Below are 21,253 nucleotides of genomic sequence, written 5' to 3'. Positions count from 1 at the left end.
TGAAGAAAACTAAACTATATTATAGCATTTTCACGAAGAAAACTAAACTAATATTAGAAGCACCATTGATGAATGCATCAAAGAACTGTACAAGAAAAGGGCAACCAAGAAAACAGAAAATAATTTTATCTTGAGTACTCTGGGTTCCTTTGACTTGTATCAGCTAAACATAGCTATAGACTCTTATCTTCGTCGTAGTTGAAAGGCAGTGGTACGGACTTGGAGGCACGATATTTCCCAACGTTATTCAAGTGTTCATTTTCCAACCTGAACAATGAAAACAGCAGACTACTGTTAGATAGAAGCACGCTATCTTTTACAAAATGTCAAATAAATACACAAGTAGCTGGCTAACTCATCAAATAGCTGCTATACTATTATGGACAGTTAGTTGTTGTTATCTTTTAGATGACTTGATTATGTAAAAGTTTCTTTACACTGTCATTGAATATATGTTAAACTCAAATAGATAATGCTTTCCACCTGAAAAAGTTCCACATGCCTCGACGAAGGATCTCTAGACAGGCAACTATTGCAACCATTGCTTTCTTGTGCAGAAACGGTAGTTCTTGAAAATCTAGAACCAACTGCATCCATACTAGTCTCAGAATTATGTTAAGAACCTGCATTTAGAGTTCAATCATTAAAAAACTTAATTTTCACCGGAAGAGCTTTATGATATAACCTGTTTCTGCACTTACAATAGCAACAAAGTAGACAATCTTGTATGGCACAAGTAGTTTGTCTCTCAACCAATGGTTTCTTGAACTCCTTTGCAATAGACCCCAATCTATGACAATGTCCCAGTAAGTGTTTGCAACTGTAGTAATTCCTGAAGTTGATGCTGCCATTATTCTCCAAAAGGTTCCTCTCCTTTGATCATAAAGTGTCCTCATTACAAGAGCAATAATGGTTGACAAATATTTGAGGCTATTAAGCCCGTGCATCGAATCTTTCTCTTCAAATAAGCGGCGAAGGCACTGTATATATCATGAAATCATACAATGCACCATATTAAATAATTGTCAAGATATATATAGTGGGAAATGGGAATATGATGATTTGTTGTGTGCAAAAATTATAATACCTGAATGAACCGAGACCAAAAGGGAATAATTGCAACGACTATGTATAAGATTTGATAAACACTGCTTTCTTGACATTTATTTGATCTTGTTCTGAAGTTGCCCCACCCATAGTAGCAAACATAGAATTGCAAACTCCTAATTGCCTGAACCTGAAAATGAAATGCAAGAGAACATTATAGTCCTATAAGTAATGCAAATTTTGCACATTACACTGACTGAATTATCAACTTCTTGAATCCTCTTTAGGTATAATATAGAAGTTTCATATTTAAAAAGAAAAATTTTGAGTCAAACCTGGCTGGTAAGTTGATCTGCCAAGAAAAAATCTGGTAGAGTAACCTACAAAATGATGAGAGACATTTTAGTAACTATGTACTTCCTGTGATATTAATGCGCATCTCTATATCTCTCACGCAAACTTTTGGTACCTTATAAAGGGGAGCACATAGACACTGCCAGGAACATCTTATAAGGAAGAAACGGCTTGAACGATATATGATGTTCAGAGGACAAAAAGTTATTAGAAGCAGAACCTGGAAAAATAAGATTTACAAACATTAGGGGTTTGTAACTTGAAACATTGTGTATAGATCTGTTGTAGAATGTTTTTCTAGACTTACAGACACCAGGACAAGTGGGATCAGCTCAGTCACTGTCTCAAAACTTCGTTTTTTCGGGTCCATGTCCATATCCAGGTGGAAGAGTCCAGCACCCAATGCAAGTACTGAAACACCAGAAGCAAGGAGGAGTACTTGTCTGTAATTGAGCTCTGTTCCTTGCTTGAAGCCAAATATGAAGGGATAATTGACCCGAAAACGCCTCCAGTAGTATATGTTCCCCGCGTACATGAGCATATGGAGGACAATGAATCCAAATAGGCTGCAACGATACAATTTTATTACTCATATTTATTGCTTAAAACATGGTTTCACTTAATGTAGAAACACAAGGGGAAAGAATCAATACGACTTTGTAAAAGACAGATGTTAATCAGTTCACCTGTACAGTGGAAATACGTTTTCCATATACTGCCCACGACCCTTGTGCTCTAGAAGGTTTCTTAAATGTATTGATACAGCAATAGCTGCTACTAATGCTATTGAGCATCCAGAAAACAAACCTATAGGTAAAATGTATATCAGCCACTAAAATGAACATATGGTTCTGATGAAAGTGAGATGACAGGTCAATCCAGATGTCTCTTAAAACTCTGGTTATGATGCACTAAGCCAACTTTTTGTAACCTCTGATAGAGGCGATCAAGGATCTAGAGTTGATTGATTCAAATGAGTATGATATAATTATATGTATACATTTACAAATTTATTTTGCATATGGTTACATAGTTCAAACTGAACAATGGTTCAGTTGAACCGGCAGAATCCACCCTAAATCCTCCTTTTGACCTCTGATTACATAGGACGAGGAAGTTGATGCTAATAATGATGCATAATTACCCATGAAAAATGTTACTCTATGCGTTTCTCTTTTAGCTTGTGGTCTTAATACTTTCATTCCTTTCCTTCGATTTCCATTGACAAAATGATTTATGAACGTGACCTCCACTCTTTCTGTGAGCTTAGAAACCTAAAAAAGTGAAGATCAATGCGAAGTTAAAACTATAGTTGCAAGTGGAATAATGCTGAGAGGGAAAAAGCTTTTGAAACTGAAAGAAAATTTACCTCATCTGAGCTACCAAGATAAGATTTTTCAATCATATCTGAGTATGATTTAGAAGCTTTCCTTGAGGTGATCTGTATCAATAAATTGCAAGGTTAAAAAGGCCAAACTTTATACGAGTACTTTATATTGCCAAATCTTCAGTGTAGTACCTTATCATACTTCTTCATGATCTTGGAAAATGCCAACATATTTAAGAAACTGGCACATTAAAATACTTAAGTGTGAGTTGATTTCAAGACAAAAACAAAACTATAAGTCCTCATTTGGGAGAAAAAATTGCACCATTACCGGTAACTTTTTAGAAGTCGAAGCTTTTGATAAAACTCAACAAAAGCCTTTCTCATTTGCTCTTCAGCTTTTCTGAGCTCTTCTTTGCTGAATGATAATTCTGATGTTGAAGTCATGCAGCAATTTCTTAAAGTCGAGACAGGTGTTTCGGGTTCAACATTGATTTTTACATAGTCCAAAATCTCTAGTGGAGCAGGCCTAAAACCCATGGGATTCATCTTTGATTTATCTCTTTCCCTTCTTGTTGCTTTCTCTTCCAGAATTTCTTCACTGTTCATCTCAACTTCTTGAATTGCCTCCATTTCTGGCCTATCTACATTGGGGTTAAACAAGAATTCGAACAAATTAAAGGGCAATCATTGGATGTTAGCAATAAAGCAAGTGCCAACAGCTGGGATGTCAAACTGTACATCTACTTTTGACTATGGTTTAAAGTCACTCTACATTATACTAAAAGGTTGAAGCTCCATTTTTTTCAAAAGCAAATGCGGAATGATTTTGTTGCGACAGAGGTATGAATGACCCCAAATATAACCAGAGGCGTAACCAGAATTTAAAGTTTATGGGGTTTGGGATTATAGTTCGTTTAAGCTACTGGATTCTAAATTAATATATTGTACTAAGGATTTTTTAAGACAAATATGTGGTTTAGACCAAAGTTATTGGGTTCGACTGAACCCGTATTTAACATGCTTGCTCCACCCCTAAATATAACGAAGGATAAAATAAAGATACTCAATATAGCAAGGGGTAATCCCCTCCCCCCAATATTTTCCAAAAAAGATGGAACAGGAACATAGTAGCCAAAGTATCTGCACTTACTTGGACTAGTCAAATGAATAGGATCCACTGATGCTGGAGACAAGGTACTACTATTATCATTGCTTGAAGGATCCATCACTTGGGCTGTGTGCATTCCAATTGAAGGCTTATCAACCTTGATTCTTAGAGCAATAAGTGCTTCCATTTGTATACTCAACTTATCAGCCTCAACCTTCACTTCTCTTACTTTTTCCTGGTAAAAGGTTAGCACTTTGTTGAATTCATCATCCAATCTCCTAAAGAAAACCAGCTCACATTCTCCACCTTCTTCACAAGACACAAAGAAAGTGGTTTCAAAATCACCTTCTGAATTCACTACTATCACTTCATCTTCATTATTTTTCCTAGGAGAACTTTTGAAACTGTTTTGTAGTCCACTAAATGCTCTGTACATAGATAGCCTTTTCCTTAAAGAGCCTTTTGGGGTGACTGCAACTTGTGGTAATGGTGCATTCTTCTTTTTGAATTTCAAGATTTTTTTCAACTCATTCTTAAGAGAATTATAATCCATGTAAGCTTCTTGCCATTCATGGACCATTTGGGATGCATATTCTTTCCCAAATTTCATCTCTATCAAAGCTGATTGATTACTCTATGCCTTTTCTTGAGAGAAAAAATGGGACTTTATTTGCTTTACCAAATCCAAAAATGAAAAGATTGGTCTTTTATAGAGGATTTGGCGTCTAGCCATCATAAGAGAATATGGTCAAGAATCAAGTTGTTAAAAGGGACTATGTCTTAGCTGGTTTTGTTCTCTCATGCACAGAACTACAAAGGTGGCCTACTTTGAACTGCTATTAAAGGCACCCGACGTCCCAACAAATAACAACTTGTGATGTTTGGTCCCGGCGACTACTCAGTGGGTACATGCTTGTCTCTTACTAGCAAAAATATCGGATAATTCTATCTATCAAGACTTAGACAATATGCTAATAAATCACATTATGTTTTTTTTGTCTATGCAAAGATTAAAATTTTGAGCTTTCATGATTCTCACCTACTTTGTTGAACGCCACACCACTTAACAGGAAAGTTCCCTAGATCTTCGTGAAGTTTAGTGGTAACACCAATGATGACATAAACCGTCTTTTATCGCTGAAAACAAGAGCATATCAACTGTAGAAAGATTTGTTTTTCACTGTAAAATAAGTATTGATTAAGCAAATGCACGGTTTAATAAATCTTCGCACCATTTCTCCTCTCAATCTTCCCACTACTGCCCTCAAATTCCTTCAAAATTACCTCTTTTGTTTTCACTCCTAATGCACAATTTTTATACAGATGAGACCCTTTTCTTAATCTTTCACATTACTGTAAAGATTTAGCAGAAAGATAAGCGAAGCTACTGATGCTCACAAGAGCTAAAAGACTTCCTTTTTGTGTTATCGGAAGGTTCAAGTTTGATTAGGGTTTGCCTCATGATTATATTTGAGCCTTTTACCTGAATTTTCTGCGTATTTTCAAATTTGTCAAATGGATACTAATGATTCTGATGGTTTTGAGGTTTTCAGGTTGGAGTTGGTTAAATGAAGGGAGGATTTAGCTACTTCTGTGATGGAGAAAGGGTGGTGAATTACGGGTAGGAAAAGAGTGCATACTAGGTGTTTGACGTAATTACCAATAGGGTGTAATTTGGAGAAAATGGTGAGAAATTGGGTTGAGGAGGAATGGCAGAATTTACCAAGCAATGGCTGCTTCTCTCAGTTCCAATTCGACCCATTTAATTTTGAAACCGTTTATTTAATGTTTGCTTTACTTCGAGAAAGCTCGCTGCTTTAATCCAAGAACCACAAAATCAGGTCTTTCAATACCACAAAGGTTCACTTCTGGCAAAATTTCTGTCAATCTAATTTGGGTTCTGTCAAATTTTTAAAAGTAATTTAAATACATTACTTTTGTGTTTACCAATTTTTAGATAACGTGAAAGTCATACCCTAATAGGGTTGTGACACGTGTCATTTACTTTAACAAGGGGGAAAAATATTAAAAATTACAATTAAAACCCATCTTCTTGCTCTTTCCATTTTCTTTTTTAAGCACCATTGTTGCTGCCATCGTGATTGTTTGTGAGAAAGTTTCCAACAATACCAAAATCCAACCACACTGTCTAAACAACTAGTCGAAAATAATCGAGCAACAAATTGAGTTCAACAAAACCCAATTGAATTTTCAAGCTTTTTTCTATACCGATTTTTTCACCAAACCTTTATTACTACTGTTAAAACTTTTAAATCTATCACAAATAAATAATTTTTACAATATTTGAACAATAAACCAACGAAAGCCGCTCAATTTTAGATCTAAAATTATATGTTCTTTCGAAAATTCAATTTGGGGAAGAAGATAAGGGGGAGAGTGGTCTGAGGAAGAAGACCAGGGGCAGGGGGAGGGGTTCCTGTGGGGAGGGAGACAAAAAATATGATTTTTTATGGGCTTCACATGTTTTTGTGTGTGTAAACACATAAGTGCTGTTTGGTCAAAAGTAGTGTGTCTTAGACACATTTTTGAAAGATTGAGTGCGTAAAAGATTTCTCGTAAAAGAGGGGTGTAACAGAGATTTCGCTACAAGGTTGATGGGTAGACTATATATTTTGCCTCAAAACTTTATTCGTATAGAGCAAGGGTATTATGTTGGCCGTCTTTACTGATTAATGTGTATTTTGAAAATATATGGGACCTCACACATTCATTGCTTTGTTAAAGAAACTTGGACTCGTGTAATATTGTCAGCTGTATTAATTCTTCAGCTATTGTTTTCGCGTGGTTTTGTTAACTTCATGCATCAATCATGGGCCTATGAAAACGATAAGAATTTTAATGAAAAGCTGCATTGGTTGTACCATGTCTTGGTGGAGAGAGTCAACCAATTATCAAGCACGAATCAATTTAGACTATTCATGAGCAAGTGTATCCGATTGCAGTTGGAACATTCATTGCGTTGTTGAAGCTGGAACTCTTTCGACGAAGAAACCTGGACTCGTGTATATTATTAGCTGTATTCTTCAGCTATTGTTTTCGCGTGGTTATGCTAATTCCATGCATCAATTATGGGCCTAAGAAAATGCTAAAATTTTTCCAGAAAAGCTGCATTGGGTTGTAGCACGTCTTGGTAGAGAGAGTCAACCAATTATCATGCACGATTCAATTGAGACTTTTCATGAGCAAGAACTTTAAGACTAAAAGAATGTATCTTTTGGATCTAAACCAGTTTTTGGTGCATTAAGTTCAAACACAACAATTTTTAGAACGTAGAAATCTGAAGCAAAAACAAAAAGAACATTTCAGCCTCTTGATTATAGATTTTTCTTCTGGAGTGTTGCAGTAGATGTGACCAGGAGGTTACAAGCCTCTTGCAGAAAACCCTGTGGTCCGGCCCTTCCCGGCGAGAGCTTAGTGCACCGGGCTGCTTGCGGTAGATGTGTACTGTTGTCATTTTTTATTTTTAATACGTATGGAATCCTTAATCAAGAGTCTTGAATCAACTTTCTTTTTGTCCTATACATTCACTTTCAATTTTCATGAACAAAACTATATTATAAACACCATTAACGAATGATTCAAAGAATTGTACAAGAGAAAAGAAAATATTTTGAGTCTTGAGTACTCTGGATTCCAACTTCCTTGTATCAGCTAATTAAACATAGTTATATACTCTTGTCTTCATCGTAGTTAAACGGCAGGGGTACGGACTTGAAGGCACGGTATTTTCCAACGTTATTCAAGTGCTCATTTTCCAACCTGAACAATGAAAACAGCACAACTACTGTCAGATACAAATATGTTGTAACAGGTAACATGTCTTATTTTTCAGGTTACTACTCCACCACTTTTTATGGACGGTAGTTATCTTTTAGGTGACCTGAAAATGTAATCTATAATGGTGTTAGTGCATAGAAGTTAAACTCAATAAGTAATGTGTCTGACCTGAAAAAGTTCCACATGCCACGGCGAAGGATTTCCAAACTGGCTACAACTGCAACAAATGCTTTCTTGTGCAGAAATGGTAATTCTTGAATATCAAGAACCAACTGCATCCATACTAGTCTCAGAATAATGTCAAGAACCTGCATTTAGAATTCAATCATCAAAAGCTTAATTTCAGTAGAAGAGTTTGTAATATATTTTAAACCTGCTTCTGCACTTACAATGGCAACAAAATAGACAATCTTGTGTGGCACAAGTAGTTTGTCTCTCAACCAACGGTTTTTTGAGTTCCTTTGCAGTAGACCCCAATCTATGACAATATCCCAGTAAGTATTTGCAACTGTAGTAATGCCTGAAGTTGATGCAGCCATTACTTTCCAAAAAGTTCCTCTCTTCTGATCGTAAAGTGTCCTCATAACAAGAGCAACAATGGTTGAAAAATATTTGAGGCTATTAAGCCCCTGCATCGAATCTTTCTCTTCAAATAGGCGGCGAAGGCACTGTATATATCATGAATCATACAATGCACCATATTAAATAATTGTCAATATATCTATTGTCACAATGGTCATCTTTTTATGTGCAAAAATCCTCACACCTGAATAAACCGAGACCAAAAGGGAATAATTGCAACGACTATGTATAAGATTTGGTAAACACTGCTATCTTGACATTTATTTGATCTTGTTCTGAAGTTGCCCCACACATAGTAGCAAACATAGAATTGCAAACTTCTAATTGCCTGAACCTGAAATGCAAGAGCACATTATAGTTCTTTCTGATAAGTATTGCAGAATTTGCACACTACAGTGACTGAATTATCAATTTAAAAGGAAAAAGCCTGGTGTCAAACCTGGCTGGTAATTTGATCTGCCAAGAAGAAATCTGGTAGAGTAACCTACAAAGTGATGTAAGACATTTCAGTATCTATGTACTTCCTGTGATATTACTAATGCGCGTGAATCTGTATATCGATTAAATAAGCTGCTGTTACCTTATAAAGGGGAGCACATAGACAGTGCCAGGCACATCTTATAAGGAAGAAACGACTTGAACGATATATGATGTTCAGAGGACAAAAAGTTATTAGAAGCAGAACCTGGAAAAAAAGTGAAGATCATTAAGGGGTTTGAATTTTTTTGAACGTTTTGTATATAGATCAGTTGTAGAATGAAAGTAGAAGAAGAAGTAATGTTTTTTCTAGACTTACAACCACCAGGGCAAGTGGTATTAGCTCAGTTACTGTCCCAAAACTTCTTGTTTTTGGATCCATCTCCATATCCAGGTTGGCCAATGCTGCAGCTAATGCAAGTACTGCAAGACCAGAAGCAAGGAGAAGAACTTGTCTGTAACCTAGTTCTGTTCCTTGCTTAAAGCCAAATATGAAGGGATAATTGACCCGAAAACGCCTCCAGTAGTATATGTTCCCCGCGTACATGAGCATATGGAGGACAATGAATCCGAATAGGCTGCAACGATACAACTTTATTACTCATATGTATTGCTTAAAACATGGTTTCGCTTAATGTAGAACGACAAGGGGAAAGAATCAATACAACTTTGTAAAAGACAGATGGTTAGTTCACCTGTAGAGTGGAAATATGTTATCCATATACTGCCCACGACCCTTGTGCTGTAGAAGGTTTCCTGCACGTATCGATACAACAATAGCTGCCACTAATGCTATTGAGCAGCCAGAGAACAAACCTATAGGTGAAAAGTACATCAGTTACTAAAACTGAACGTTGTTGTTTTGCATATATATTACATAGTTCGAACTGAATATAATGGATTCAGTTAATGCTAATAAGGATGCATGCTTACCCATGAAAAATGTTACTCTATGTGTTTCTCTTTTAGCTTGTGGTCTTAAAGTTTTCATTCCTTTCCTTCGATTTCCATTGACAAAATGCTTTATGAACGTGGCCTCGACTCTTTCTATGAGCTTAGAAACCTAAGATAGCAAAGATCAATGAGAAGTTCAAACTACAGTTGCAACTGAGAAGAAAACATGCAGTTTCTGAAACTGAAGGAAAATATACCTCATCTGATCTACCAAGGTAAGATTTATCGACCATCTCTAAGTACGATTTAGAAGCTTTCCTTGAGGTTACCTGTATCAATAGATTACAAGGTTATTAAAAGGCCAAACTTCATAGGAGTACTTTCTATTGCCAAATAGTGATCAACTTCAGTATAGTACCTTATCATACTTCTTCATGATCTTGGAAAATGCCAACATATTTAAGAAACTGGCACATTAAGTAGTTAAGTATGAGTTGAGCTGAAGACAAAAACAATACTATAATTCTTCATTTGAGGGAAAAAAATGTTCCATTACCAGTAGCTTTTTAGAAGTCGAAGCTTTTGATAAAACTCAACAAAAGCCTTTCTGATTTGTTCCTCAGCTTTTCTGAGCTCTTCTCTGCTAAATGATAAGTTCGAATTTGAACTCCTTATAACTTTTCTTAAAGTCGAAATAGGTGTTTCGGGTTCAACATTGATTCTTACATGATCCAAAATCTCTAGTGGAGCAGGCCTAAATTCATTCATCTTTGCTGTATCTCTTCTCTCTGATGTTGCTTCCTTTTCCAGACTTTCTTCACTTGTCAGCTCTACTTCTTGAATGGCCTCCATATGTAACCTACCTATAATTGTGTAAAATCAAGAATTACAACAACAACAACAACAACAACAACAACAACAACAAAGCGTATTTCCACAAGTGGTGTCTGGAGAGGGTAGTGTGTACGCATACCTTTTACCTACCTTTAAAAAGGCAGAGAGGCTGTTTCCGGCAGTGTAAAATCAAGAATTCAATCAAATTAAATGGCAAATCATGGAATTATAAACAAAGCAAGTGCCAACAGCAGATGAGATTGGACTTACTTGGACTTCTAAAATGAGTAGGATCATTGACTTGGGCACTTTCCATTTCAATTGAAGGTTTATCAACCATAATTCTTAGAGCAATAAGTGCATCCATTTGTTTACTCAACTCATCAGCTTCAGCCTTAACTTCTCCTACTTTTTTCTTGTAAAAATTTAACACTTTATTAAATTCCTCATCCAATCTTCTAAAGAAAACCATTTCATATTCTCCACCATTTTCAGATGACATAAGAAACATAGTTTGATAATGACCTTCAGATCCTTCTTGTTGTACTGAATTCACTAATATAACTTCATCATCTTTGTCATTATTATTACTCGCAGATGAACTTTTGAAACTGTTGTATCTACTTTGTAATCCACTAAATGCTCTATACATAGATAACCTTCTTTTTAAAGAACCTTTTGGGGTGGCTGCAACTTCTGCTATAGGTGCATTCCTCTTCTTGAAATTCAAGATATCTTTCAATACACCTTTTAAATAATTGTAATCCATATAAGCTTCTTGCCATTCTTGGACCATTTGAGATGCAAATTCTTTCCCAAATTTCATCTTTTATCAAAGCTGGTTACTCTTATGTTTTTTCTTGAGGAAAAAATGGAAATTTATTTGTTTTACCAAATCTAGAATGAAAAGATTGGTCTATAAATAAGAATGTTGGATTTGGCTTTCACCTTTCGGAAACAACCTCCCTAATCGTTCGGCACAGGCATAACGTTGTGCCTGCACACTTCCTTACCCAAACCTGTTAGGCCACATCGCTCTAACATAAAATGTCTCTAGTTTTAAAATTGTTAATCATCTTGGAGTTTAGTGGTAACACCAATGATGACATAAGCCATCCTTGTCGTTGAAAACAAAAGCGTACCAACTGTAGAAAGATTGTGTTTTGAACCAACAAAAAAGAAGAAAGATTGTGTTTCATTGTAAAATACTCATTGATTAAGAAAAATGCTCGATTAAATAAATATGTGTCAAGAAATGCAATAATGTGTTCAAATTAAATCTTTTAACCATTTATTTTCTGGAAGTCCTTTCAGAAAATATATTCAAAATATTACTAATAAATACATACAATAAAATCCATGATCTAATTTGCTTCTTAATCCTTACCTCTTTTTTTTTTTCTCCACCATCTTAATGTTAATAGTATCATAAGATACAAGTTGGAGGCAAGACCATTGGTCAACTTTGGCTTTTAAATGATAGTACATTTGTTGCACGGTCGTCAATGAACCTTACTTTAGACTTGGTCTTTCTTGGCAAATTTTAGTGTTTTTTTTACTTTTTAACATCTGTCGAATAGAACCCTTCCTATTAGCATTTTGTCTATTGCCAAAGACTTGAAACCGGAAACCTCTCTAAATAATAGTAAAGAGATTATATTCATCGCATCACTTTCGTTGATGATACTATTTTTGGTTCATTTCATTTTCGTATTTCTATTCTTTCTTTCAGCTTTCTTTTTAAAAAATTTGGCAAAGAAAAGATAAGTAAACAGACTACATGGAACTTACTTGTTCATGTTTGGGAGTGCAAAAAAGTGGGCGCTTGGACATAAGAATTGTGAAATTTCGAAAAAAAGTGAACAAAATTTTCAAGTGAAAATGGTATTTGAAAATAAAAGTTGTGTTTGGACATGAATACAATTTGAGTTCTCAACACTTTATTTTTATGTGATTAAAGTGAAATTTTTGTGTATACGATCGAAATCGGGTTCGTCCAATGGGGGTTGAAACATAGCAGGTCAAAGTTCGAGCTCGGGTTATATCGAACCAAAGCGTAAAGTTAGATCGTCGAGCTCGTGACCTAGAGACCGAGCAAGATCGAGGAAAATTTACCGAGCCAAATAACGAAAAGCCGAAATATCCGCAATCGGTCAAGGATCAGGGCAGAAATCTCAGCACGTATCAAGAAGAGGCCGATTGATTAGCAAATAATGAGATTTGTTACCTTGTATAGAATTGTACCAAAAGTAGAACACCCCCACTATATAAAAGAGGGTTCTGATTATTTGTATGATACATTGTAGCACGCAAAAAAAAAACAATATACTGATCATTTCTAGTTTTTATCATCTTGTTGTTCAATTCTAATACTAGTTGAGACATTTCTTGGCTCGAGGGTGGTCAAACTCAGAAGTTAAGGTTGTTCAATTTTGTGGTTTGCATCTATTTTATTATCGTTAATTTCAATATTAATTTGTTTTCTTAATTTGTATCAAGATATTTCACGTATTCTTAAAGCCACGTATAATTCAATTGTTATCCAATTTAAGGGTAAACATTTTGAAAATAACTTTTTGGAATTTTTCTAATCTTCAAAAAAAATTGAAATATTTATCACTAAACACTGATTCCGAAAAAAATAAAAAAAATTCGAAAAAATTAAAAATAAAAAATTATGTTCAAACGGGGCCTTAAAGAGGTCAAGGGAAGGAATAAACAAAATGGTAGGAGAAAATTTATTTGTTACATGTTGGGGAAAAAATGTTCTCAGATAACTACTCATCTCTTCGTTTTCACTTTACCCCATTATAACTTCAAATTTGGAGAGTTATACATTTCCATTTCTTTATACAATTCCATTTACTCTTCTTTTTCCTTCCCATTAACTTCATCCAATTAGTATTTACATAAATTTTACACTTACATTTTTTCTTTACTTTCTTCTATTCACCTTCACCCGAGTTGGTACATCAACTTAGAGAATTTTGAAACTTTTTCTATTCTTCTTCACTCTTCTCTTCTTCTTTTTTTCTCCACTCACCTTTCTCAATTGATACTTGTTTGACCAAAAATGTAAATCTTGGTTTAACTAATTAAATTTATATAAATGAAGGTTAATCTTTGTTAACAATAATATCCTAAAAAGAAAATCCTAGTAGTGTAACAAATGATGCGCATATCTATTCCAACAAATATGACAATGTGCAATAACTCAATAAATTTGGTGGCTTAAAGCCAAACTTTAATGAGAGGCCTTATTTTAAAAAAAATACTATATATTTTTGTTGGAAGTAGATTTCTCTAGCTTTTTCAAAATAAAAAATTTAATAAATTTTTTGCATAAACCATTTAATCTCTCCTGCCGTTGATCTTAAGTAGTAGAACCCTTTAAAAAAAGTTAATAACTGTTTACCGTGAAAATAGTAACAACAATTAAATTTGTAGATGAGACTCTAAAAATACGTGATCTATTTTTATGCTAGTTGTTAGAACAGTTGATGCTAGGCGAATGAAGTTTAACGATGAGATACAAGCTAAAACGGGGCAGTAATCAAACTGAGGGGTTTGTTGCCCGGGCTTCGGACTGATCGACGAGAGGCCTCGAGGTCGATATCCGGCTCGAGCTCGAGCTATCGAGGATAGTCGGGAATGGGATAACAGTTAAGGTATAATTAAAGAAGGCTCTTTACGGCCAATATCGAACAATAAATGAAGAACAAGTATGAAAGCAAGAAATGAAATAGTAGCCTCGAGCAGATGAACTAGATAGAAAAGAGAGAGAGAGATATTATTGATCTGGTGTAGAAAGGTTGGAGCCACCGCTTTAACTTACAAGGTGGTGAGGATCTTCTTTATATAGGAGGGGAAACCGGATATAGTACAACATGCATCGATTATAAAAGCATGGAGATGGGACGGCTAGTCGTGACGCCTCGACACAGGCTCTGGATAGGTCAGCTTTGCCAGATTAAGTCATGTGCCTAGGGAACTCCCCTCTCGCCTGCTATAGCATGCTATAGTCGTTAGAACGTAATGCCTTCCGGGCCGGTACCTAACGATCCCCGAGGGTGAGTCTTGACCTTGGCTTTAGGCCTCGAGGAGCATGACCGCGAGACGATCTTATGACGAGGAAATCGATCCCCCGGATTCGCCGCATACAGATAGTCTCCGCATTTTTTAGAGTGAAAGTGGTAATAAACGATAAGAAACGATCCTGAAGTTCTGCTTCCTTCGATGTTCTTGCAATCGGCAACGGCTGCGAGGTGCCAAGATGCAGCGTGTGCACTGTTCCCGTAGGTTTCCGCATTGACTACGGCGGTTGGATTCCTTTAATGTTTACACGGTGCTTTTATAAATACTCCCCTCTTTCCTTTTAGACCCTATTTCGTGCCAAAAAAACTAATAAGGTTTGTTCCTCCCTCGTTCTAGCTCTTTTTCAGGAACGCAACTCTTTTTCTTCATTTAGAATCTCCCAAGGATGGCGAAAATTTCCACTTCTGCTTCCCAGGAGGTTGTGGGCTCATCCTCTTCATTTTTCTCTCAAGGCAAAGTGGCCTCTTCCCCTTGTGATGAGGAATGCGTCTCAGGATCCTTTGCGATGACCTCCGATTTCAAGGTTGAGAGACCTTCCTCGAAGCCAGGGCGCCGTGAGCCTGTAACTCGGTATATCATCTCTATAACGGACGTCAAGAGAGTGAGGGCCAACTGTCGCTGGAGGGATACCGTGCTCGTGGAGATTCCTTCTCGGGAGGAAGATATTACGGCTCATAAAGCTGGTTTTCTGAGTGTATATACCTACCCATTTACCTTGGGGCCGGTGGGGCCATCCTCGCCCCCGATCGACCCCGTGATTCTCGACTTCTACCAGAGTTATCAAGTAACTATGGGCCAAATTCATCCTTTATTCTAGCGCATGGTTTATATGATCAGGCATTACTCGAACATGATAGAGGAGATGCCCTTCACTCTTAATCATCTGATCCGGATGTATAGTCCCCGTCTTCTTCGTGGGGGCTTAATCAAGCTTTATTGCCATGCCCCGAGATCCCTTTTTGCCTGCACCGAGGAGCTCGGGGATGGGGTATGGGTAATCCGATTTGTTTGGGTGAGGACGTCTGACCTTATTCCAGTGGAAAAGATGTTGTTCCCTGAGAAGTGGAATGTTAGGCGTAAGTAAACGTGACGTTTTTGCTCCTTTTTGATGATATCTCCCCACGCATCTAACTCTGCTTTTCTTGTATTTTCAACCGTAACGATCTACCCCGGTGCGGTGTCAGATCTCCAAGGTTGGGTCGGCCGCATATACTCAATTTGCCCGTATACCGAGCGAGTATGGCGAGATTTGTCCCGAGCTTGGTGGGAAGCCAACGACCACGGTGAGCCCCGAGCCTTGTTGCATCCGCATATTTTGACGTAGATTGTTATTGGTAGCGTTCTTCATCCTTTGCATTTAACCTCTGCATTTATGTAGGTCTGGGGGAAATCTCTTTGACAAAGGAGGCACTGTTCGTTAGAGGGGACACTCTGGTGCTCGACGAGGAGAAGAAAAGGCAGGGAGTCTACCGATTGGGCCTTCGGAGCTCAAGAGGGTTAAAGTGGAAGATTCCAAGGTTGACCTAACATTTCTGACCTCCGAGGTGATGGGAAACCCTCGGGCTGAAGGTGAGGGATAAAACAGCTTCTCAACAGCCCCCGAAGAGTGTATAGACTTGGTCGACCCTTGGGCCGTGGGGATGGATGCTCCCAGACCAGAGTCTAATGCCGCCGTGGCCCAGCTTTGTGGCGGTGAGGCAATGGATGGAGTATCGAGCACTACCCCCGAGTTGGCAAGTGGCCGGAATTATTCTCGAGCTGGGACGCCCTTGGCGGGCATTTTGGATGGGCCCGAATCTGGGATTCAGGGTGAACAAAGGACGGAGATTTTAGCTGATCTTGTTAACCCATTGATTGTTGTCGATTCTCCTCAAGGAGAGATCCTTCCGTCTCACGAAGTGCAAGGCGTCCCTCGTGAAGAGCCTTCTGAGGCAGGAGCACCAGTCAAAGGCGAAGATGCACTCGAGAGATCACCGACCATTCTCGAGGGCGGTTTTGAGGTTGATGCTTCATTCATTTTTGGTGAGATGGGCGGACTTCGTGAGCGGGTAATTTTTGCTAACCATGTTCGCCGCTCTGGGCTGTTTCGATCTTTATTTTTCTAACTTGTCTCTTTATGAGGTTTGAAGCTAAAGTGATTTATAACTAGGCTTTCACCCAGTATCAGGATGAGGTGAGCCGCCGCGAATGCGATAAAGCCTATCTTGCCGAGCGGGTTATTCATCCCATGTTTTTACTATTATTTGAGTCCTTGTGAGATTCCACCGCTTTTAACTTCTCGGGCCTAATTTGTGCAGTTTGAGAAGGAGAATGCCCTACTGAGAAGGGAGCTTCGGGTCAGAGATGCTGAAATCTCCGAGCTTAGTCAGCACCGGAGCAAGATGGCTTCCGAGAGAGACATCCTACAGGGGAAGGTAACCTTGATCGAGCGTCAGCTCCAGGATATGAAGGAGGATAGTGACAAGTACAAAGGCCTCCATTCCAAACTTGTGGCTGTATTATTTTGGATCAAAGCCCAGGCCAAGGCGCTTGTATCCTCACACGGGGGGGGGGGGGGGCAGTTGTCGCAGATTTTTTGCGTTGAGAGGACATTTGAGCGAGCTAGCCTGATTTTACCTCGAGCTGCGGATCATGCCTGGCCGGATTCCCGAAAGCAGACCGTTGGGGGCGCGTTGGTGGGCAGCCTGAGGGGTGCTAAAAATGGGGATGGATTCCTGGGGAGAGAGGGTGTCATTGAGAAGGGGCCATCGGGGGACTCGTAATTGCCTGGGTGTAACCCTTGGGGAGCCATTGAGGATGCCGATTCGGCAATAGATTAGGATCTTTGTTGATTTTCCTGTCGAACTTCCTGTCTGTATATAGTACTTTCATTCTGGCATATGTATAAAGTGAATCTTGCGGCTTTGTTTCCCTTATTCCCCTTTCTGTCCTAAATTCAGCAAGAATTAGCTAGAAACCTTAGACCCGTGATATGGCACTGTGGCTTGTTTAGGCCGGCTCGGGGTTTTTCACATGCCTGGTCGATGCGACCTTTAATGTAAACTGCCGTCAGAACTCTTTTACTTTTGCTCAACTGTTTTGGGTTGAGTCTCCGAGTCAGGTTTTGACTCGAGCCTACTCGACCTTCAATCTTTTGTGCCTGCATGGGCGGATGATAATGGATCTTCTACGCCTTGGGTCGAAGTGACCTTTTAGGTAAGTGGCCCTAAGGCTCGTGAAGTTGGCGACAGTGGCTCTTACGTTGTACCCTTAGGCATGTATAGTTAACTATTTTGGATCTGGTTTCCGAATCGGGTTACGACTCGAGCTCATTTTAATCCTCAAGTTTTCAATTTTTTAAGCTAGCGACAGTGGCTCTTACGTTTTTGGTCGCTGCGACCTTTTAGTGTGCGGCCCTGAGGATCGTTTGGCTGGCGACAATGGCTCTTACACTTTTGACCGTGGGCATATGTAGGCTTTGTTTTCCTCTCATTAAGGACTTTTTGAAATGATTTTGCCTGACCCGTCGTCGGTTCGGGAGAACCTCGATTTCAAGTCGTTAGCAGCGATGTTCGAGCACCTCGGAAGGTTTGGCTCGTAGGCTAAGTAGCTCGAAGCCTTGTGATTTGGAGCTGACATGGTCGAAGCTCATTTTCCTGTTGAGGGTAGCCTATTTTAACCGGTTCTTTTCGAAGTATATTCGAAGTAATGGCGTGATTTTGTTAGCGATGGTCGGGCATCCCAGAGTCGCGTTAATTTGGCTAGTGCAGCCGTTCTGACCGTAGTCATATGGGTTTGGCCAGAGCCATTTTTGATCCTGAGTAATAGTTGAGGCGTCTACATCGAGGGTATGCCCTTTTTGGGAATATTACAAATGCGATGTATAGCCTAAACTTCAAGATTGAATTTTATGCCTGTAGTAAGGTCTTACAAAATTTTCATGCCTGTTGAGGTCTTACAGTTTTTTCATGCCTGTTGAGGTCTTACAGTTTTTTCATTCCTGTTGAGGTCTTACAGTTTTTTCATGTCTGTTGAGGTCTTATAGTTTTTTCATGCCTGTTGAGGTCTTACAGTTTTTTCATGCCTGTTGAGGTCTTACAATTTTTGTTGTTGCATAAAATAGATCTGGCTAGACCGAGTCTGACTGCTCGAGGTCTTACAGCCTCGGGTTTCCAGTGAATGGTGATTGACGGTAGTCTCCGAGTCATCGAGTTTGCTTAGGCCAGAAAATCGTTACTCGTGAGCTCGAAATTGCCTTGTTGGGGCCTTATGAGCCCGGAGTTCCGACCCTGAGGTCGTGCGGGTGCCAAATTATTGATGCTAAGCCTCCAAGTATCTCGGGATGTATTCGACGGGGGGATCCTTGTCATGAGCACACTGGATATTTTTTGGAGTACGAGATGCCTTTGGCGAAATATATTCTTTGATTGCTTGGCGTAAATACATGTCGTTGTGTTGCCGTAAGCTCGACTTATGCGGACATGGTTCGGCCGACCATTTGGCCCGGTACATCATTTCCTATTGGAACCTCGTTTGACGTTTCCCGGCACAGGGTTGATTGCAAATAAAACCCGGTAGATTTGTTAAGTCCTTCTTAGGAAGTGTGTGGTCGTTGCCTCGTTAATAACCTTGACGGCAAAAACCCATTTCGGGATAAAAACTCGGTCAAAGGAAAAGAGTGCAACGCTTGCTCGAGAATATTTGCGAGATTTTCCGATCGGATGCCCTAGCAGTAATACCGCTTAAGCATCGATACATTCTAGTTGCTCGGAAGTTATTCGCCTTCCATGGTGCCAAGCTTATAGGATCCCTTGCCAACTATCCCGAGGAAACGGTAAGGTCCTTCCCAATTCTGGCCCAGCTTTCCTTCATTAGGGTTTCGGGTGTTGAGAGTAACATTCCTTAGGACCAAGTCCCCGATCCCGAAATATCGGATATTTGTTCTCCTGTTGTAGTATCTTTTGATTTTTTGCTTCTGGCAGCCATCCGAATCAGCAAGGCTTCTCGCCTTTCATCGAGTAGCTCGAGGGCCGTTGTCATGGCCTAATTGTTCTAGCCCTCATTAGTGTGCTGGAATCTGGCGCTCGGTTCCCCGAATTCCACTGATATCAATGATTCGGTGTCGTACACTAGAGAGAAGGGTGTTTCCCCGGTGTTTGATTTTGAAGTTGTTCGATATGCCCATAGCACCTCGGGCAGCGTTTCTCTCCATTTTCCCTTGGCGCTCTCCAGTTTCTTTTTTAAGTTCTGAATGATGGTTTTATTCGTAGATTCAGCCTGGCCGTTTGCACATGGATGGTAAGGCATTGACAGGATTCTCTTGATTTTTTTGTCTTCAAGGAACTGTGTTACCTTACTCCCGATGAACTGCCGCTTATTATTGCATGTTATTTCGGATGGGATTCCAAACCGGCATATGATATGATCCTATATGAAATTGATGACTTCCTTCTCTTTTAATTTCTTAAAGTCTTGCGCTTCAACCCATTTTGAAAAGTAATCAGTCATAAACAAAATGAATTTGGCCTTACCTGGTGTTGTCAGCAAAGGGCCGACAATGTCCATTTCCCATTTCATGAATGGCCATGGTGATAAAAAAAATGTAGTTGCTCGTCGAGCTGGTGGATCATGGGAGCAAATCTTTGGCACTTGTCGCATTTTCAGACGAATTCTCTGGCTTCTTTTTCCATGTTGTCCCAATAATAGCCCGCTCTTATGACCTTTCGGACTGAGGAATCGACCCCAGAATAATTTCCGCAGGTGCCCTTGTGGATCTCTCGGAGTACATAATCTGTATCGCCCCGTCCCAAGAATACCTCCAGGGGGGCATCAAAAGTTCTCCTGTACAGAGTCCCATTTTCGTCGAGCGAGAATCGAGCTGCTTTGGTTCGCAGGCCCTTGATTCTTTTGGATATGCGGGCAGCTTCCCGTCTCTTAGATAAATAATATATTTATTTCTCCAATCCCATGTCAGACTAGTGGATTTAATCTCTGCGTGACCTTCCTCGACCACTGATTTGAACAATTGGACAACAGCTCCGGGGAGTAGGTCTTCTTCTTCAGCAGAAGATCCCATATTCGCGATAGCATCGGCCTCGTTGTTCTGCTCTCAGGGTACATGGACTAAGGTCCATTCTTTGAAGGGATGTAATGTGACTTGGATTTTGTCCAAGTACCTCTGCATCCTATCCTCTCGAGCTTCGTAGCTTCCGTTAACTTGGCTTACTACGAGGAGCGAATCATATTTTGGCTCGACAGTCTCGGCCCTTAAACTTTTGGCCAATTCTAAACCTTCAATCATAGCCTCGTACTCGGCTTCATTGTTAGTTAGTTTTGCGGTTTTTATGGATTGTCTATGTCGCCAACGGGCGCTTTTAAGCCTATACCGAGCCCGGACCCTCTTATGTTTGTGGCACCATCTGTGAACGGGGTCCATTCTCCGGAGGACATTCCCGATTTCAATAAAATTCCCTTCTCTACCTCAGGTACGAGGGATGGCGAGAAATTGACCACGAAATCCACCAGGATTTGGGACTTGATGGTCGTTCGAGGTTGATACTCGATATCATATCCTCCGAGTTCAATGGCCCATTTGGCCAATCGACCCAATAACTTGGGTTTATGCAGTATGCTCCAAAGGGGATAAGTTGACAGAACGCAGATATGGTGATAGCGAGAATAAGGCTTCAGCTTACGCGAGGCGCTTATCAGCGCGAGAGCCAATTTTTCTAAATGGGGATACCGGGTTTCGGCAT

The 21,253-nt window shown here is 39.3% G+C and overlaps 1 protein-coding gene across 1 annotated transcript; it reads right to left on the bottom strand.

The window, feature by feature from the left end:
* Positions 1-27: 27 nt before the first annotated feature.
* On the bottom strand, positions 28-11,459 carry LOC107822632 (phosphate transporter PHO1 homolog 9). Its single transcript, XM_016649176.2, has 22 exons — positions 10,695-11,459; positions 10,147-10,453; positions 10,009-10,057; positions 9,848-9,919; positions 9,630-9,759; positions 9,392-9,512; positions 9,016-9,274; positions 8,800-8,904; positions 8,659-8,703; positions 3,882-4,074; positions 3,060-3,372; positions 2,921-2,969; positions 2,771-2,842; positions 2,546-2,675; positions 2,088-2,208; positions 1,709-1,967; positions 1,517-1,621; positions 1,383-1,427; positions 1,088-1,237; positions 702-980; positions 484-623; positions 28-267 (listed from the first exon to the last, which is right to left on the bottom strand). Exons 1-22 carry the CDS (start codon positions 11,248-11,250, stop codon positions 174-176), a joined length of 3,594 nt encoding a protein of 1,197 aa, XP_016504662.2. The 5' UTR covers positions 11,251-11,459; the 3' UTR covers positions 28-173.
* Positions 11,460-21,253: the final 9,794 nt, after the last annotated feature.

The sequence above is a fragment of the Nicotiana tabacum genome, chromosome 3 (genome assembly GCF_000715075.1).
Source record: "Nicotiana tabacum cultivar K326 chromosome 3, ASM71507v2, whole genome shotgun sequence".
Lineage (NCBI taxonomy): Eukaryota > Viridiplantae > Streptophyta > Magnoliopsida > Solanales > Solanaceae > Nicotiana > Nicotiana tabacum.
The sequence above is the reverse complement of the archived record's forward strand: the minus strand, read 5'-3'. Positions and strand labels throughout refer to the sequence as shown.